This window comes from Lotus japonicus, chromosome 1 (assembly GCF_012489685.1).
Source record: "Lotus japonicus ecotype B-129 chromosome 1, LjGifu_v1.2".
Classification (NCBI taxonomy): Eukaryota; Viridiplantae; Streptophyta; class Magnoliopsida; order Fabales; family Fabaceae; genus Lotus; species Lotus japonicus.
In genome coordinates, this window is record NC_080041.1 from 22,928,194 (window position 1) to 22,943,635 (window position 15,442).

Here is a 15,442-nt window from a genome sequence, read left to right on the forward strand (position 1 = left end):
AAATTCAATCCCCTGCTATGCTACTGAGAAAAGAGAATCTTTGAAAAGAATTTTAAAAACTAATCATGAAAAGATTTTGAAGACACAGATTAATCCCCTTTTCTTGTATTTCGGTGTTTATTTTCAGATTATAGATTTAGTCCTTTTCCTTTTTATTGTGTTTTTCTTGTTTTCTATTTTCTGTGATGTTTCTATTTTGTAGGTGTCTTCGACCATACCCCGGATCGCACATTCGTTATCAAAGAAAAATTAGAATTCTAATTTTGGAGAGTGTAACCGTCGGGAGCTCTAGTTTCTCAATGAGTCTATCTCCAATACTCTCTCTCTCATCTCAGTAAAGTGAATTTCATAGACTATCTATCTATGAGAGTGTGATTCTTCTAAGTTAAATTATTTGTTTTGAAAATTTAAATTATTTATTTAAATTCAAATGTTTTAGCTTTTTTCTTAAATCAAATTTTTTTATCGACCAAGTTTCTGCTCCAGGGATTAAGCCTAGATCTTCTTTTACTAACCCATATGTCTCCAGCTCTTCTCGCTTGAGCTATTCTTCGGGAAAAATCAAAAGATAACTATTGAATGTTGAATGCGTCAAGATACAAGTTCTCTCGACAAATGATCACAAAATCCCACAAAAGAGGCAAACCCAGCTAGGCCTCCGCAAAGTAAACTAGCCATTCAAAAGGGACAAATTCAAGAGTTTGCCTTCGCCTGGACAAAAGACACAAAATCCCAAATCTCAACAACTGGGAAAGTCCTCTCTTTGGGTACCATATGCGGAGACGGATTCAACTAAAACGAGATCCTATCAAGCCACAACAAAAACCACAAAGGAAAAAGATCTTTCTCTGCAGAGAAAACCTACAAGCTCAACAACCTAACATTGACAAAAAGCTAAACGAATACCAAATCAAGTTCAAACAAAATCAGAAACAAAAACACAAATGCCTCAAAGGCCTCCATGTCAAAGCCCCTAAACAAAACCCAACTGTTTACCATCCAATCCCATTTGATGAGCTCTCGCAAATATTCATTATTTTGCTATTTTTTAGGGTTAAATACGCTTTAAATATCTCATATTTATTAGGCAGAGACTATTTGCGCCTCCCTGTTTTGCTAAGTCCGCCATCTCCTTTTTTAAAAATTCCAACAATGCCCTTAGTAAAAAAAACATAAAAAGGTAATATTTAATTTTTACTTCCCACACACCATCTCCTTCTTCCTCCTCACCCTCCTCCTCACTCTCCTCTTAATCCTCCACTCCTCCGCTCCTCCACCCCCAAGCTCTTTTGGGTGATCTCAAGTCAAGAATAAAAGCTTACCCATGTAAGTTTTTACCTTTTTCCGAGCTTTTTTTTTCAGCTTTTTTTAGCTTCCATCGCGATTTCGCGACTTTCTGACGTAACTAGATAGTCCCGCCCTTAAAACTGCGGTAATGAAACAAATTACACGCTCCCGTTAACATACGTGCGGACGTGTTAAATTTATACCTTCCGCTAACTTGTTAGCGGAAGTCAAAAAAACTTAGTTATTTCAATCGTCTTAAGTTCTGGTACTGCTACTATCTAAATAAAATTGATTTTCCCGTTAGCATACGTGCGGAAAGTGATATGTTGGAATAATAGGTCCGCCAGTTAAACTGCGGAAGGCAAATATGTGCTGCCGCATATTAAAGTGCGGACAAAACAAAGTTTTTTAGATTGATTGAGCTTATTTTGTTGATTGCAGCATAATGATACCTGAGGAAGTAAATAGGCCCAATATGGAGATTGTGCCTTCTGTGGATCTTACAAAAGCTTTCACCACTAGCCAAGTAAGTTTTGTTCAATTTAACAAGTTAGGCACTATGTGTAGGTCATGCGATGTATACTTAATTGAGTTTTTAAATGTTGTAGGCTTTTGAATCCTCCAAAGATCTTGTTAATTGGGCCAAAGCTGTAGGTAAAGAGCATGGCTATGTTATTATTATTCAGAAGTCGGACTATGGATCTGACAAAAGGAGGGCCGTGATGACACTAGGATGTGAGCGTGGCGGCAAATATAAACCATCCACATCGGTGTTAAAGCGAAATCGGACTGAAACTAAGAAGTGTAATTGTCCATTCAGGCTAAGGGCAAGGCGTAGTAATAAAGATAAAATGTGGACGGTGCTTGTGCATAGTGGGATCCATAATCATGACACTGTTGAGGTTTTGCAGGGTCACTCATATGTTGGCCGTCTAAATCCAGAGGAAAAGGCGATGGTGGGAGAAATGATTGAAGAAAGGGTCAAGGCCAGTGATATTTTGATTGCTATAAGGAAACACAACCCAACCAACTTGACTAGAATTAAACAGATTTACAATGAGAAGCAAGCATACAACAGGTTGAAGAGGGGATCGTTGACCGAGATGCAACACTTGATGAAGTTGTTGGAAGAACACAAATACGCACATTGGTCCAGGGTGCAGGATGGTACTGATGTGGTCAGATCTTTGTTTTGGGCACACCCTGATTCCATTCACTTATTCAATGAGTTTCCTCATATTGTGATTCTGGATAGTACATACAAGACCAATAGGTACAGGATCCCTTTACTTGAGATGGTGGGGGTTACGTCGACAAATTTGACATACTCAATTGCTTTTGCGTACATGGAGAATGAGCAAAAGGATGAGGTTGTTTGGGCTGTGAATAGATTAAAAGACTTGATCATTAATGAGGACAATCTGCCGAAGGTCTTTGTTACAGACAAAGACCAAGTTTTGATGGAAGCATTGGAAACTGTTTTTCCCGCAGCTCGCTGTCTTCTATGTCAGTTTCATGTACTTAAGAGTGTAACTGGCGAGATGAAGAAACTTGTGAAAGACATTGAGACACGTGAAGACATTACTGATAGATGGAATCGGTTGATGTATGCTGCCAACGAGGTTGAGTATGATAAAGCTGTGGGTGCTATGTCGAATACCGGTGAGCTCTGGACTTACATTGAGACTAACTGGTTGCCTTTGAGAAGCAAGTTTGTGAAGTTTGAGATTGATACTTGTATGCACATGGGGTGCACGACAACAAACAGGTAATTTGTTACTATCCTTCACTTTTTTTACTTCAACTGTAAAATGTTTGGCAAAATGTTTTCTGTTTTTTTTATTTCATGTTTATACCATGCGCAGAGTTGAGGGGGCACACTCAAAGCTGAAGAAACTATTGTCCGACAGTAAGGGTGACTTGGTCATTGCGTGGACTGCGATGAACAAGCTTATTATCATGCAGCATGACAAGATAAATGAGTCCTTCCAGCTCAGCATATTTGTCACAGAGCATTCTGTGAATGACCTGTTCTATAAGCATTTGCGCGGGTTTGTATCTAAAGCCGCATTGCACATTATTGTTAAAGAGAAGACTCAAATTGGCATGATTGGGGTTGGTGGTATATACTGTGAATGTGTACTTAGGAGAACCCATGGACTACCATGTGCTTGTGAGCTCATGAAGTTTGAATCTGTCCCATTACTTGCAATTCATCCACATTGGAGGAAATTGACTTGGGATTCTTCGGACCGTGACATGGATCCAACATTGGGTTTGAGTTTTGAGTCTGAATTTGATAAATTACGAACCAAGTTCGAGGAGTCTTCTCACGGAGTTAGAATGTCGATCATTGAGAGCCTTAGAATGATTACTTATCCAGAAACGACTTCTATGTGTGCTCCAACAAAGTATGATGCTAATTATTTAACAACAAACGTTTTAACAATAATTACAAAGAAATAACAATACCTGCAGAAGAGATAAATAACCAGCAACAGACTTAGCACCGTTCCTACTGGCCTCCCCGAGCTGACCATACAAGTAAGCCAAAGTGGCAGCTCCCCAATTCCACCTTGATGCATTCTCAACATCTTCAAACAGAGACAAATACACAACACCAATATATGTGTTGCTCTTGTCACAGAAAAGGGTCATGCCAATCAACCGCAGCATATAAGCTCGGCATGCAGGAACTTCATTGTTAGCCTCTACGTGTTTCTCCACAATAGCTTGGAGAAAGATAAAGCGAAGAGATGGACCCCTACAAGCATCAAACTCCTCCATCACAAGCTCAATGTCCACATCAAGTAACTGAGCAACCGCAGGAGCCGCCTCTTCCCTAGTCGGATTACCAAAGGAGAAGAACTCACCCTCTACGGGCAAGTGGAGTAATGCTGAGACATCTTCAAGTGTGATCGTCATTTCCCCCCATGGTAAGTGGAAAGATGACGTCTCAGGATGCCATCGCTCAACAAAAGCAGAAATAATGCTCTGGTCAACACTCGGGCTTGTGCATTTCATCACCCACCGCAAACCTGCATTATGCACCGCACCCCTTATGTACCGAGCATGATGGACTACAGGATGACACATCCTCCCATGATTATAGGTCTTGAGCACACCTCTAGTCTCATAATTTGGCCGCTTGTATGACCTCCATATGTCACGAGCTATATGTTCGCCATACTTAGTCAACAAGCAAAGGTCAAACGGACCTCCCTCATACCACAACCTGTTCTCATCGTCCTCATCACCAGACTCCTCATCAAACTCCGCCTCGAGGTCAGCACCGACATCCTCCTCAGCCTCCTCCTCACCACTAGTCTCCTCCTCCGCCTCAGTGTCATCATCCTGCTGATCAGCCATAATCTCATCATTCTGCTGATCCTGTACAGCAGGCTCTTGTTCAGCATTCCTACCCCTTCCTCTACCCCTTCCTCGACCCCTTCCTCTACCCCTTCCTCTATTAGCCTCTTCTGACCGTTTGCGGTTAGAAGCATGAGTGGAGCTACGATCCCGTGGAGCAGTAGGTTCAGTAGAAGGACCAACAACACGGGCAGTTTTCCTAGGAGGCCTGAAAATTAAAAATACAAAAATTAATACTCATACACAACAATTTATTAACATAAACAACAGTTTATTAACATAAACAACAGTTTGCTAACATAAAAAATAATTTATAAACATTCAGAGAAAATTCAGAGAGAATTAAAAAAAATTGACAGGCTAACCGCACTTAAACTTGCGGTAGGTATAAAAAATTTGACAGGCGAACCGCACTTAAACATGCGGTAGGCATAAAACCTGTCCGCGGTTTAGAGTGCGGGAAAGTCACGAAACCTCCTCCCATTGCAGAATCAAATCGAGGGACTGAAATTTAACACGAAATACAACCTAAGCCTCGAAAACTTGTAAGAAATAACTTACATTGTTGTTCTTCTTGTGGGTTATGGGTTGTTGTTGTATTTTGTGGGTTACTCCTTCTTGACTTGGTCTCTTCTTCCTCTTCTACTTCAACTTCTTCTTACTTCTTCTTCTTACTGGTTGTCCTCCTTTCTCTTCCTCTTCTTGATTTTGTGAAGGTTGAAACTTTTGAAATTGGGTGGGAGAGGAAGATGGTATACGGTTGAAAGAGGGGGAGGGTTTGTAGAGATAAGGTAGTTTTTTTTTAAATTTAAATTACTGAAGGGTATTTTAATCTTTTCGCGTATTTGGGGATGGTGGACTTAGCAAAAAAGGGGGCGCAAATAGTCTCTGCCTAAATACTCCATCGGTTCTTTTTTATACGACCCTTTAGATACATTATTGATATCCCTTAATATAAGACTCCTTACTAAATTTTAGGAATACTAATGATCTTCTTCCATATATACCTCTTGTATTTATTTAGCTTTTGCAATTTCTGAAATTTTTTTTTTGACCCTTTGACCACCAGTCGCCACGGGAGAAATGGGCCTCACGTGACTAATCTGGCTTGGGATACGGTAGTGATGTCTCTGGCCACATAGATATTACTTTTTACCTTAGAGGGGGACACTAATGATCAATTCATTTTTAAACTATCCAATGCATTAATTAAAGGTATATATGAAAAGTTATATAATTTTTTAAAAATCAAATAATAAATTATCTTATTACATATTTTTAATAATCGTAAATTCGTAATTCCCCTAGTTTTTATAATAGGAACAGAGCAAGTATACATAAGAATTAACATCACGTTCAAAAAATTAATAACATCAAACAATTAAAGTCTTTTTTTAATTCAAAAGTTTTTTTTTGGAAAACGATTAAAGTCATTTAAAAGAGAGAAAAAGTGTAGAAACTTGTAGAAAATAAAATCTATGGATCCACCCCTATCTCAAAAGAAAATTCCCGAAATTCCCAGATACATAACTCTCTTTCCTATATAAACCTCCACTCTGTTTTCCTACAAGCAGAACCAGTGATCAAGAACATTACAGATTCCAATTGTGATCAAAAGCAAAGCATATCAACTATCATCATGTCTCTCATTCCAAGCTTCTTCGGTGGTCGACGAAGCAACGTCTTCGATCCATTCTCTCAAGAATTGTGGGACCCCTTTGAAGGATTCCCTGTCTCCAATTCCTCTGCTTGCGAGACCACGGCCATAGCCAACACGCGTGTGGACTGGAAGGAGACGCCGGAGGCTCACGTGTTCAGCGTCGACCTCCCTGGGCTCAAGAAGGAGGAGGTGAAGGTGGAGGTTGAGGACGGCAGCGTGTTGCAGATAAGCGGGGAGAGAAGCAGGGAGCAGGAACAGAAGGATGATAAGTGGCACCGCGTAGAGAGGAGCTCCGGGAAGTTCATGAGGAGGTTCCGGCTGCCGGAGAATGCTAAAATGGATCAGGTTAAGGCTGCCATGGAGAATGGGGTGCTCACTGTTACTGTGCCTAAGGAGGAAGAGAAGAAGCCTGAGGTTAAGTCTATTCAGATTTCTGGTTGAATCAATCTTCTGGAATGTGCAGTCTCTCTCTTTCAAACAAGTTTGTCATGTTATCTGTCTCTTTTGTGAAATGTTGTCCTGTCTTGTTTTTGTTTATGTATGGGCTATATATATGTAAGGTTTTGCTATTAAGGTGATTGTAAAGGTTTGGCATATCAATAAAGAGTTATTTCATAAATTATGAAGCATCTGATCCTTTCTATTTATCTGAAGTAGTATTAGACCTGATCAGCAAGAGTGTGCGATATGATTATAAGATCAAATAGTTTGGTTGTTTTTTGAGCTAGCATTGGAAAATTCTTGGTGAATGTACAAAAGGAGTGTTTTATGAGTTGATTGCTTTTGGTTCCAATTTCACATGTGGATTAAAAGTAAGCAATTATTCAGTTGTTTCAGTTGTTTGTAGGTGCTTTGATTGGCCTCCTATTGTTTCAGGGTCTTGTGTTCAATCTTCTTGCAGTGGTTGGATGATTTGATGAAGAATGGGTTACGGATGAGGGGTGTTGTACACTTGTACCCTTGAAAACCTTCTGCAAATTAAATTGAAGTGAGGTCTTGTTGTTGCTATTGATTTGGAGGTGTGGTGTTTGAGTCGCAGTGACGACCAGGTAGGGTGATAGTACGGCTGTGTAGTATTGGGTGAGTTTGGGTAGATTAGTTAAAAGTAAAGATAAATTAATGGCATAATGTACATTTTAAATGAGTTTTTGGGCAAAATTTGTAATTTCAAATAGTTAAAAAAAGTATTTCGCACATGAAAGTCCACATGTTGAGAATGATTTTATTCTTCCTCTCCTCTTCATTCTTCACTCTGTTTAAATGAGCCAAAAATTATTAACAGATGATGCATTGTTTTGATTTTACACTAAGTTTTTATTCACACTGATGTCACATGATACATTTTGTTCAAGTGTACGAATCAATTAAAGTAATACAAAAGCTTGTTAAATTCACCAATTGTGTTCCAGAATCATATTGTAAGAAGAAATAGTTGTTTAGAACATGAGAAAAACAAATGCAATATATATTCAGTTTGATGTTGAACTTGATTAAGAATCAAAGAAATGAGTATGATAAAAGAATACCACTTGGGTTTAGTTTCACTGATTCAAGTTATGTTTAAGATAATTAAGAGTGTATGAAGCTCTTGGAATTCAATGTTGCTTAAGTCTCTACAAGTTAATTCCTTAAGCAAGCAAAACTTCAGTTCAATCTTATTAGTCTAATTCCTTAGTACCTATGAATAACACAATTGAGGATTAGAGTTCTTTATCAGGCCACCAACTATTTGTCCCTAAGGCGCAAGCAACAAATCTAATCTTAAGTCCCTTATTCTAGTATTGAAGTTAATATTGTAGAAGGGAAATAGACTCACAGATAAAAACCATGTTCATACAAACTAAAAAACATAAAACATAACTGAGAAAATGATTCAAATCTCAAGTGCTAAAAGAAACTTAGCCAAGCATGACTAATATAGACATAATCAAATATGGAATAAGGCTCCAAGAAAGCTCTAAGAACATACTCCATAATTTTTTCAAAAAATCAAGATCATAAGCTAAGATTAAGATTACAAGTATCCTATTTATAAGAAAAATAGATGATGAGCTACATTTGTGTGTGGTTGACTTGCATGCACATGCGTTGGCATCTTGCCAACTCTCTGACTAGCCATGCATGAGCGTGGTTCAAGTGCACGCTCATGTGTGGGAGCTTGATCACCAAATGCTAAGCCACTGCCCTGCAACACATGTGCGTGGTCATGGTGTACACACATGTGTACGTGACCACCTGCTGAGACAACAACTTTTCGACTTCTTTCAGCTCAACTTGCACAACTTAATGCACTTAAGTCTCTTCAATTGCATATGGCCGCGCACATGTGCGACCACCTGCTAAGAACTTTCCACTTCTTTCAGCTCAACTTTCACAATTCAATGCACGTAAGTCTCTTCAATAGATTTCACTCCCTTCATTGTCAAATGTTGAAACCTTTCGAGCCTTTACCATAATCAAACTCTTGTCATTCTTCATCAAAATAAGATTTCTTTGTTCCTCATCGTGAACATTAAATGAGGGCTGCACACTTTAACACACATCAAGTCATCTTTGTAACCAAAAAACATCCCTCAAATGTACATAAAGTCATGAAAATTTAGATCACATTTGGCACAAAGATTCCTCCCCCAAAATATCCTCAAATGCTCTAATATATAGAGCAAGGATTAAAACTAAAAAGACTCAATAAGAAGGGCTAAAAGTAAAATAAAACTATGAAAATGACAAAAATGCAAATAAGAATAAAAACACTATATGAGACTCAAAAAGATAAAGAGAAATAATTAAAAGAAATAAAAGTAAGATAAAAAAGACCATATTATCCTTGATCATCATCACACTTAAGACAAGTGAGAACAAGAAGAAAAAAAGAGAGAGGGAATAGAAGATATGATAAGTGATGTGATAGAAAAACCTCATAGAAAGAGCATACACATGACCAAGTCCGTGAAATGTTTCCTCTGCATCCACTACTACAGAATTAGCTTATTGCCACGCCCCAATTGCCACGGTTATAGGCGGAACCGTGGCAATAGCTCAATTGCCACGGTTTTAGGCGGAACCGTGGCAACAGAGAGAAGTATTTTATTATTTTTTGGGGGAACCGTGGCAATAGGTTGAGTTTTCATAATCCCCCAACATTTTTCCACTCCCTCCCACACACTCCAAAATTTTCAGAGAAACCCTAAACCCTCCCCTTCTCCCCTTCGCCTGACACTGCAATTTTTGCCTCTCCATCGATCTGCTATCTCCATCTCTGCGAATTTCACCCTCGATCTGTTCTCTCCATCAAAACCCTAAAGCTCAACCTGCTTGCATGCATCGCGCAACACTCTGCAAATTTCACCCTCTCTCGTTTCCCTCTCCTTCCCTCCCACTCTCCCTCTTGATCCGTTGCCTCTTGAAGTTGAACCCACGCCCAATTTCCCTATGAATCAGAGAAGCCTGGGTGGTGGCTCAGGCCTTGAAGAACCTCGGCGAGACAGAGGCTGTGTCGGCGATTCTTGGGGGCAATATTCTGAGGCTGGGATTCCTCTTGAGTTGGGGCATGTTGGTAGGTAAGATCCTTCAGAAGAAAGGCACAATCATTCTTCCCCCTTTCTCTTTCAAGTTCAAGGCATGTTTCTCATTTTCAATTTTCCCCTTTCTCTTTTCTGCTTTTTTCTTTCTTTCTGCTACCCCTTTTACCACTATGATCTGATTCCAGCTTCAAAATCTCTCCTTTCAAGAAAACTATATGATTACTAACATACGCATGTTTTATTGAAGTTTTTGGAATTGTGAAATTGGGTACATATGTATGAGGGTGGGGTTTTGGGTTATGAAAAATTGGGTAAAAGTTCCATTTTTTTGCATTGAAGCTAAGTGGGTAGGGTGTGACTGTTTGATTAAGTATTAACATTGCTCTTTTGGGTTATTTTTCCATCTTGTTTGCAGGTATTAAGGTCATATGCTATGAACATGGCTGACAGGTTTTGTAATGGATATATTTGGTGCATTATTGATGTTAAGGGCATTAGCTCTAGCTCCTGTAAGTGCTCTGGCCCTGCCTATGAGTTATAATACAACAACTGCAGGGTGGTGCAATAACAATCCAAGGGTTGCTATCAACCCTTGACTTGCCTACTAGCCAGAATCATTCATGTTTACTCTGATTTTCATATATAGGGTGATTTGGCATCAGCAGTGGGGGATAAATGCATAGAGCTCTTGGAGAAACAACAAACAGAAGAATCTGAGGCTCTAAAAGTTCGTGCTAAAGCACTAAAAGAGCTGGTTGAAGTTGTCAAGGGCATTGTAAACCAATCATCTAGCTCAAGAGGTATTGTTCCACATGATAAATTTTACCATGCTTATATCAATGCTAGTTTTAGCATACTGACAATGCTAGTTTTAGCTTACTGTCATGCTAGTTTTACCATGCTAATTTTCATAAATTTTGTGATTAGTGGGATTGTGGTGGTCTTGGATAGTATAAGTTAGATGAGTCGTGAAAGAACAAAAAAATCTCCGACATCGTAGGTTCTAATCCACTTGTCATTATTTTAATGGAGAATTTTACATTTATCTTAATTGCTGGCTTGGTTACATATTAGTAGCTAAAATATTTGTTCTTGAATATGGCAACCTCTGCTGCAGAGTACCAAGGAAAAGTCTCACAGTTTGCCAAGTTCCAGAAAGTTAGTTGGTGAACTGAGCTTGGCTATTCTCTTTTTAGTTGGTCCCCAAAATGATCTCTTTTTTTCTTCTTCAGATTTCATTTCCCTTTACTAACAGCTTTGGATTTAAAGATTTATAATTCTTCTACAATTGATTTTAAAACCAGAATAAATTATAGGGAAAAGCTTTTGTGAGTAGCTTTTGCTTTACATAACTGATTCTAAAGAAAGAAAATATTATATCGGATTAACTTTTCAGCAGTTGTATATAATGATTTCATCAAATGCCTACATGTAGATAAAATTTAGAATATAGATGTCAAGGATCAATATAATATTAAAGAAGCTTTGGAAACATATACAACATCCTGTACTAAACACTGGAGTTTTCCCTGCACCTTATCAAAATTAGCATTCTTCATTCATCAAGAAGTGATTAATTAACAATCAATTATATAAAGCTGAGTTACACCTAGATAAGTAATAAAATGTAACGGGTCTAGATAACAAATTAACAAGTCCTGCTGTAGTATCACTGCACAATCAAAGTAGTATCCTTAATTACCAATAAACATAATTATACATGTTGACAGACTATTAACATGTTTGTTTCCACTGTGATATGCTCTATAATGACTTCTAATTAGAAGCTACAAATCTTAACTTCTGAGTAAAAGTACATTGGCTTGAATGTGGCAGCCTCTGCTGCAGAGTACCAAGCATTGTTTTATTATTGATTGATATTTTCTGTATATTTTTTCACGGGTTGATAATATTCTGAATATCCATGATGTACCAAACATTTGGCACATTCCCCTTTTACTTAGAGTGAGTCTGTAATAAAGTTTATATTTTGTTTAACTCTCTTCATGATTGACTGCTATTTTCAGAGTCAAAATGCTCACCATTCAATTCTACAGCAGCTTAACTTACTCAAGTGAGTTCTTAATTTGTCTTTTACTTGTTTTCCTCTTCAAAAATATAGTGACAATGGGAAACATCATTCTACTTCACTTTTTATAATTTTTTCAGCCGCGCCACACCTCCTGATTTACAGCAATGGACAGCGATGGCAGATTCCTATGATAATCTTAATGAATCCGTTAGTACTATGTCTATATGTGTAGTTTGCATTGCTCTTTCTAAACTTTTCATGAAATATTGTACATGAGAATGAGATCATTTTGAAATTTACTGGTGGGAAAATATGTTTGGTTTGACTGATTCATATTTATCTGTTGTAAAGGCGTGTTCTATATATGTTATGGAAATTTTGAGTAAAGATTAATATATTTACTATGTTGCTGTCAATTGGTTTTGAAAATGTGATGTCATTTTCAATCATCTGAGTTATGAATGCAGTGACTGCGGTTGAAGCTTTTTTTTGGGTAAGCAAAAATGGTTTTTGGTGATAGCAAAATACAAATCCTATGATCACAAAATTGGTTTTTGTTTTCATGTGATTACTGCTTTCCTTCTCTTTTAATTTTTGATTTCATGTTTCATTAGAAATAGGGATAGAGATATAGACCTGTTTCACATATGTTTGTTAAAAAGCATATAGCTTCATTTTATACTAGACTAAGACCCGCGCGATGCGCGGACGAATACTACTGACTCAATATATTGTTAATTTCCCGAAAATTCTTTACCATAGTAATGATCGTTGTTAAGACACTCAAAATGTGGGGAAAAATGTATTACTACATGATTTAAAATATTTTATTGAAATTAAAATAAACTTTAGATTTAGAAATAAAATAGTCAAATAAATGATGTAAATTGCAGGAAATGGAATGTAAGCGTTACATAGAATTACACTTTTTATTCTTTTCCTGTCCTTTTGGCTTCCTCATGGTGTTCGTACCACTAACTCTGGTTCTCTTAGATGTGTTTGTCATGTAGATTTGAATTGAAGTTTGTTCTTTATCAGAGGATGTAATGCCATCTGTCTCCTTGATTTCTTCATGATCAAATGATACACGTTGTGTAAGCTTTGTCGGTGCTACCTTGTTTTCTTTTTAAACACCAATGGTTCTTCTTCTTCATCATCAGATGATATTTGTTGTGTAAGTAGACATTGCTCCTTTTATAATCCCTCCTTTTATAATCAAAGGAAAGATATTTAGTATTTAGTTCAAAGTTATAAAACCAATTATTTAAATATGATGAAATGGTTGAGTTGTTTACCTTTGGTATTGTTTTGTGGGTATCGAACTATAACAAACCAGTCATGAGTGAGATCTTGGAGTAGATTGTGCTCCATATGTACTTTGTTCTGTGGGTATTTTTCCTGAAATGGGGAAAGTAAAGATCATGAATTTCCAGTCATGTCTATGTACATTGATACACATTACAACACAATATCTATTTTGAATCCCTTTTTAAAGGTTCAAATTTGAATCCCAGCAAATTTGCATCTATTTAAGTGAATGCCAGAAATTAACAGAATGTTCTTAGAAATATAAGTGTGTTAACTCTTATTGTATAATCAATAGCTGTTTAGAGACATTCTTAAGAGAACAGATAAAAAAATGCCAAAATAGTATGGGGGAAAACTTCTAAAAAAAGATTGTAACTTACATGTAAAAATTCCTTATCAGCCATTACCTCCTATGGACAAAAAGCCATCAAAATAAAATAAGGCTTGGATTGTGCTTTTGGAATGAGTTACTCATCAACCTTATGATATTTTCCTCTTCTGCCAAATGCAAGAGAATTATGTGCATGACATTAGCTTTTTAGATAATTAACTCAGTCCAAGAACCACTGATTGCATAAAGAAATACAGTATTAGTAGGTAGTGTACCTTCTGTTGTATCTGCACTTAGTTTTTAGGCCCGAGTTTTCAGAGTACTCTGTCGTTTCTCAGACAGAAACAGTATGCAAGGAGTGAAATTGGAGTAGTTAATCAAAATCAAAAGTGCTGGTTTCACGTGAGTTGAAAGAAGGTGTGGGAAATGCAATGTCCCTACATTATGATGGTTGTCGCCTCAATTGTGAGAGGAAAGGCCTCATTTGCGCCTATGCCAACGGAGTCTCCATCTTCGCTTCTAAATTGGACGCTTAGGCCGCCGCTGCTGCTGCTTCGGTTCAAGCACATCTTCCATAAGAAAGAGGCTTTGGGAGAGGGTTTCCGGAAGGAGGATGCGAGCACTTAATCCTGATAGTCGATGATGGAGGAAGAGGAATTGCAATCACAGAGGAAAGAAACTTAAAAGCAGTCAATTTTGTGTAGATTTTCTGTGGGTAGGCAAGGAATGGTCGAGGGAGAGGAATAATAGATGAGTTGATGGAGCGAGGTTAGATATTGTAAAATGAAGGAGGGTAAGATATGTTGACACGTCACTCTAAAATCTGAGGTGGCAAAATTTGCTAATAAAAAAAATGTGAGGTGGCGGCGTTATATTGCGCGCTTCACAATTAATATATTATAATAGATTCTTGCACTATGACAGCCTGAGATAAGATGCATATAGAAGTAGCTTGCAAAATTTAAGTGAATGATTTATAGAAGTAGCTTGCAGTCACATCTTTTGGTTTCTAATTAGATGAAATTCAGTTACATCTTTATTAGAAAGAATATTGCATCCACTCATCTTAATTGAAGAAGGATATATAACAAACTGTGGCTAATGGGCGGGTTAAACCATGGCAAAAGAGGTCATATGTTGCCACGGGTTAAACTATGTACTAAGCTTTCTAAAGGAGATAATTGCGCACAAAAAATCTACAATTCCACAAGCGGTATGGAACTTTGACTAAATTCTTAATTTTTCCTATTTTTAAGTGTGACTCTAAATTTTGTTACTTTTACCATCATTTTGCAGTACTTCTCTGATTGTCAATTTGGCTTCTATGATGAGGATCAACTAAATGAAATTAAAGAAGAGTGGGCTACTTATGTGTTAAAGAATTTTGCCTAGTGTGGGCTATTTGGTTTAATTCTTTGTGAGAGTATGGGCTACTTATGGTATGGAACTGTACTGCATGTTTTTTTAGAGTATTTGGTTCAAGCAGTGTATTGTACTGGCTAGTGTGGGCTATTTGGTTTAATTCCTTGTGAGAGTATGTTCTCAACAACAATTAATATTGTTTTGGACAAATTAGTGTAAATGTATTGTTTTCTTATTCAAGGTTGGAATATTTGAGTAATTTGGCTAGAATATGTGAATGTTGGTGATTTTATGCAATTTATTTTTCAATATAAACGTACTAAAATTTATGCACACACCAGGTAAAAAAAAATCAAAAATTCTGTAGCAATTTCATAGACCAGGTGTATGACCTATTGTCACGGTTATAACCGTGGCAATAGAGGCCACCTATTGCCACAGTTACTTACTGAACCGTGGCAATAGAGGGAACCTATTGTCACGGTTACGCTTTACAAACCGTGATAACAGGCTAATCAATTGTCACGGTTAAGTAGGTAACCGTGACAATAGGTGACCTCTATTGCCAC

At 37.5% G+C, this 15,442-nt stretch overlaps 3 protein-coding genes and 1 long non-coding RNA gene across 4 annotated transcripts; 2 read left to right on the forward strand and 2 right to left on the reverse strand.

The window, feature by feature from the left end:
- The first annotated feature begins 1,732 nt into the window (after window positions 1–1,732).
- LOC130730302 (protein FAR1-RELATED SEQUENCE 5-like) lies at window positions 1,733–3,545 on the forward strand. The gene is made up of 4 exons (XM_057582271.1): window positions 1,733–1,813; window positions 1,896–3,055; window positions 3,153–3,402; window positions 3,516–3,545. Exons 1-4 carry the CDS (start codon window positions 1,733–1,735, stop codon window positions 3,543–3,545), a joined length of 1,521 nt encoding a protein of 506 aa, XP_057438254.1.
- Window positions 3,546–3,729: 184 nt separating this feature from the next.
- Window positions 3,730–5,287, reverse strand: LOC130730312 (protein MAIN-LIKE 1-like). The gene is made up of 2 exons (XM_057582284.1): window positions 5,218–5,287; window positions 3,730–4,864 (listed from the first exon to the last, which is right to left on the reverse strand). Coding segments are annotated over exons 1-2 (1,137 nt in total). The 5' UTR covers window positions 5,220–5,287.
- An 881-nt stretch (window positions 5,288–6,168) lies between these two features.
- On the forward strand, window positions 6,169–6,945 carry LOC130734168 (18.2 kDa class I heat shock protein-like). The gene has a single exon (XM_057586494.1). The coding sequence runs from the start codon at window positions 6,296–6,298 to the stop codon at window positions 6,755–6,757; it is 462 nt and encodes a 153-aa protein (XP_057442477.1). The 5' UTR covers window positions 6,169–6,295; the 3' UTR covers window positions 6,758–6,945.
- Window positions 6,946–12,726: 5,781 nt separating this feature from the next.
- On the reverse strand, window positions 12,727–14,242 carry LOC130731713 (uncharacterized). The gene is made up of 4 exons (XR_009016790.1): window positions 13,787–14,242; window positions 13,561–13,678; window positions 13,168–13,270; window positions 12,727–13,078 (listed from the first exon to the last, which is right to left on the reverse strand). It is a non-coding gene; the product is annotated as an uncharacterized LOC130731713 (long non-coding RNA).
- Between the last annotated feature and the right edge of the window lie 1,200 nt (window positions 14,243–15,442).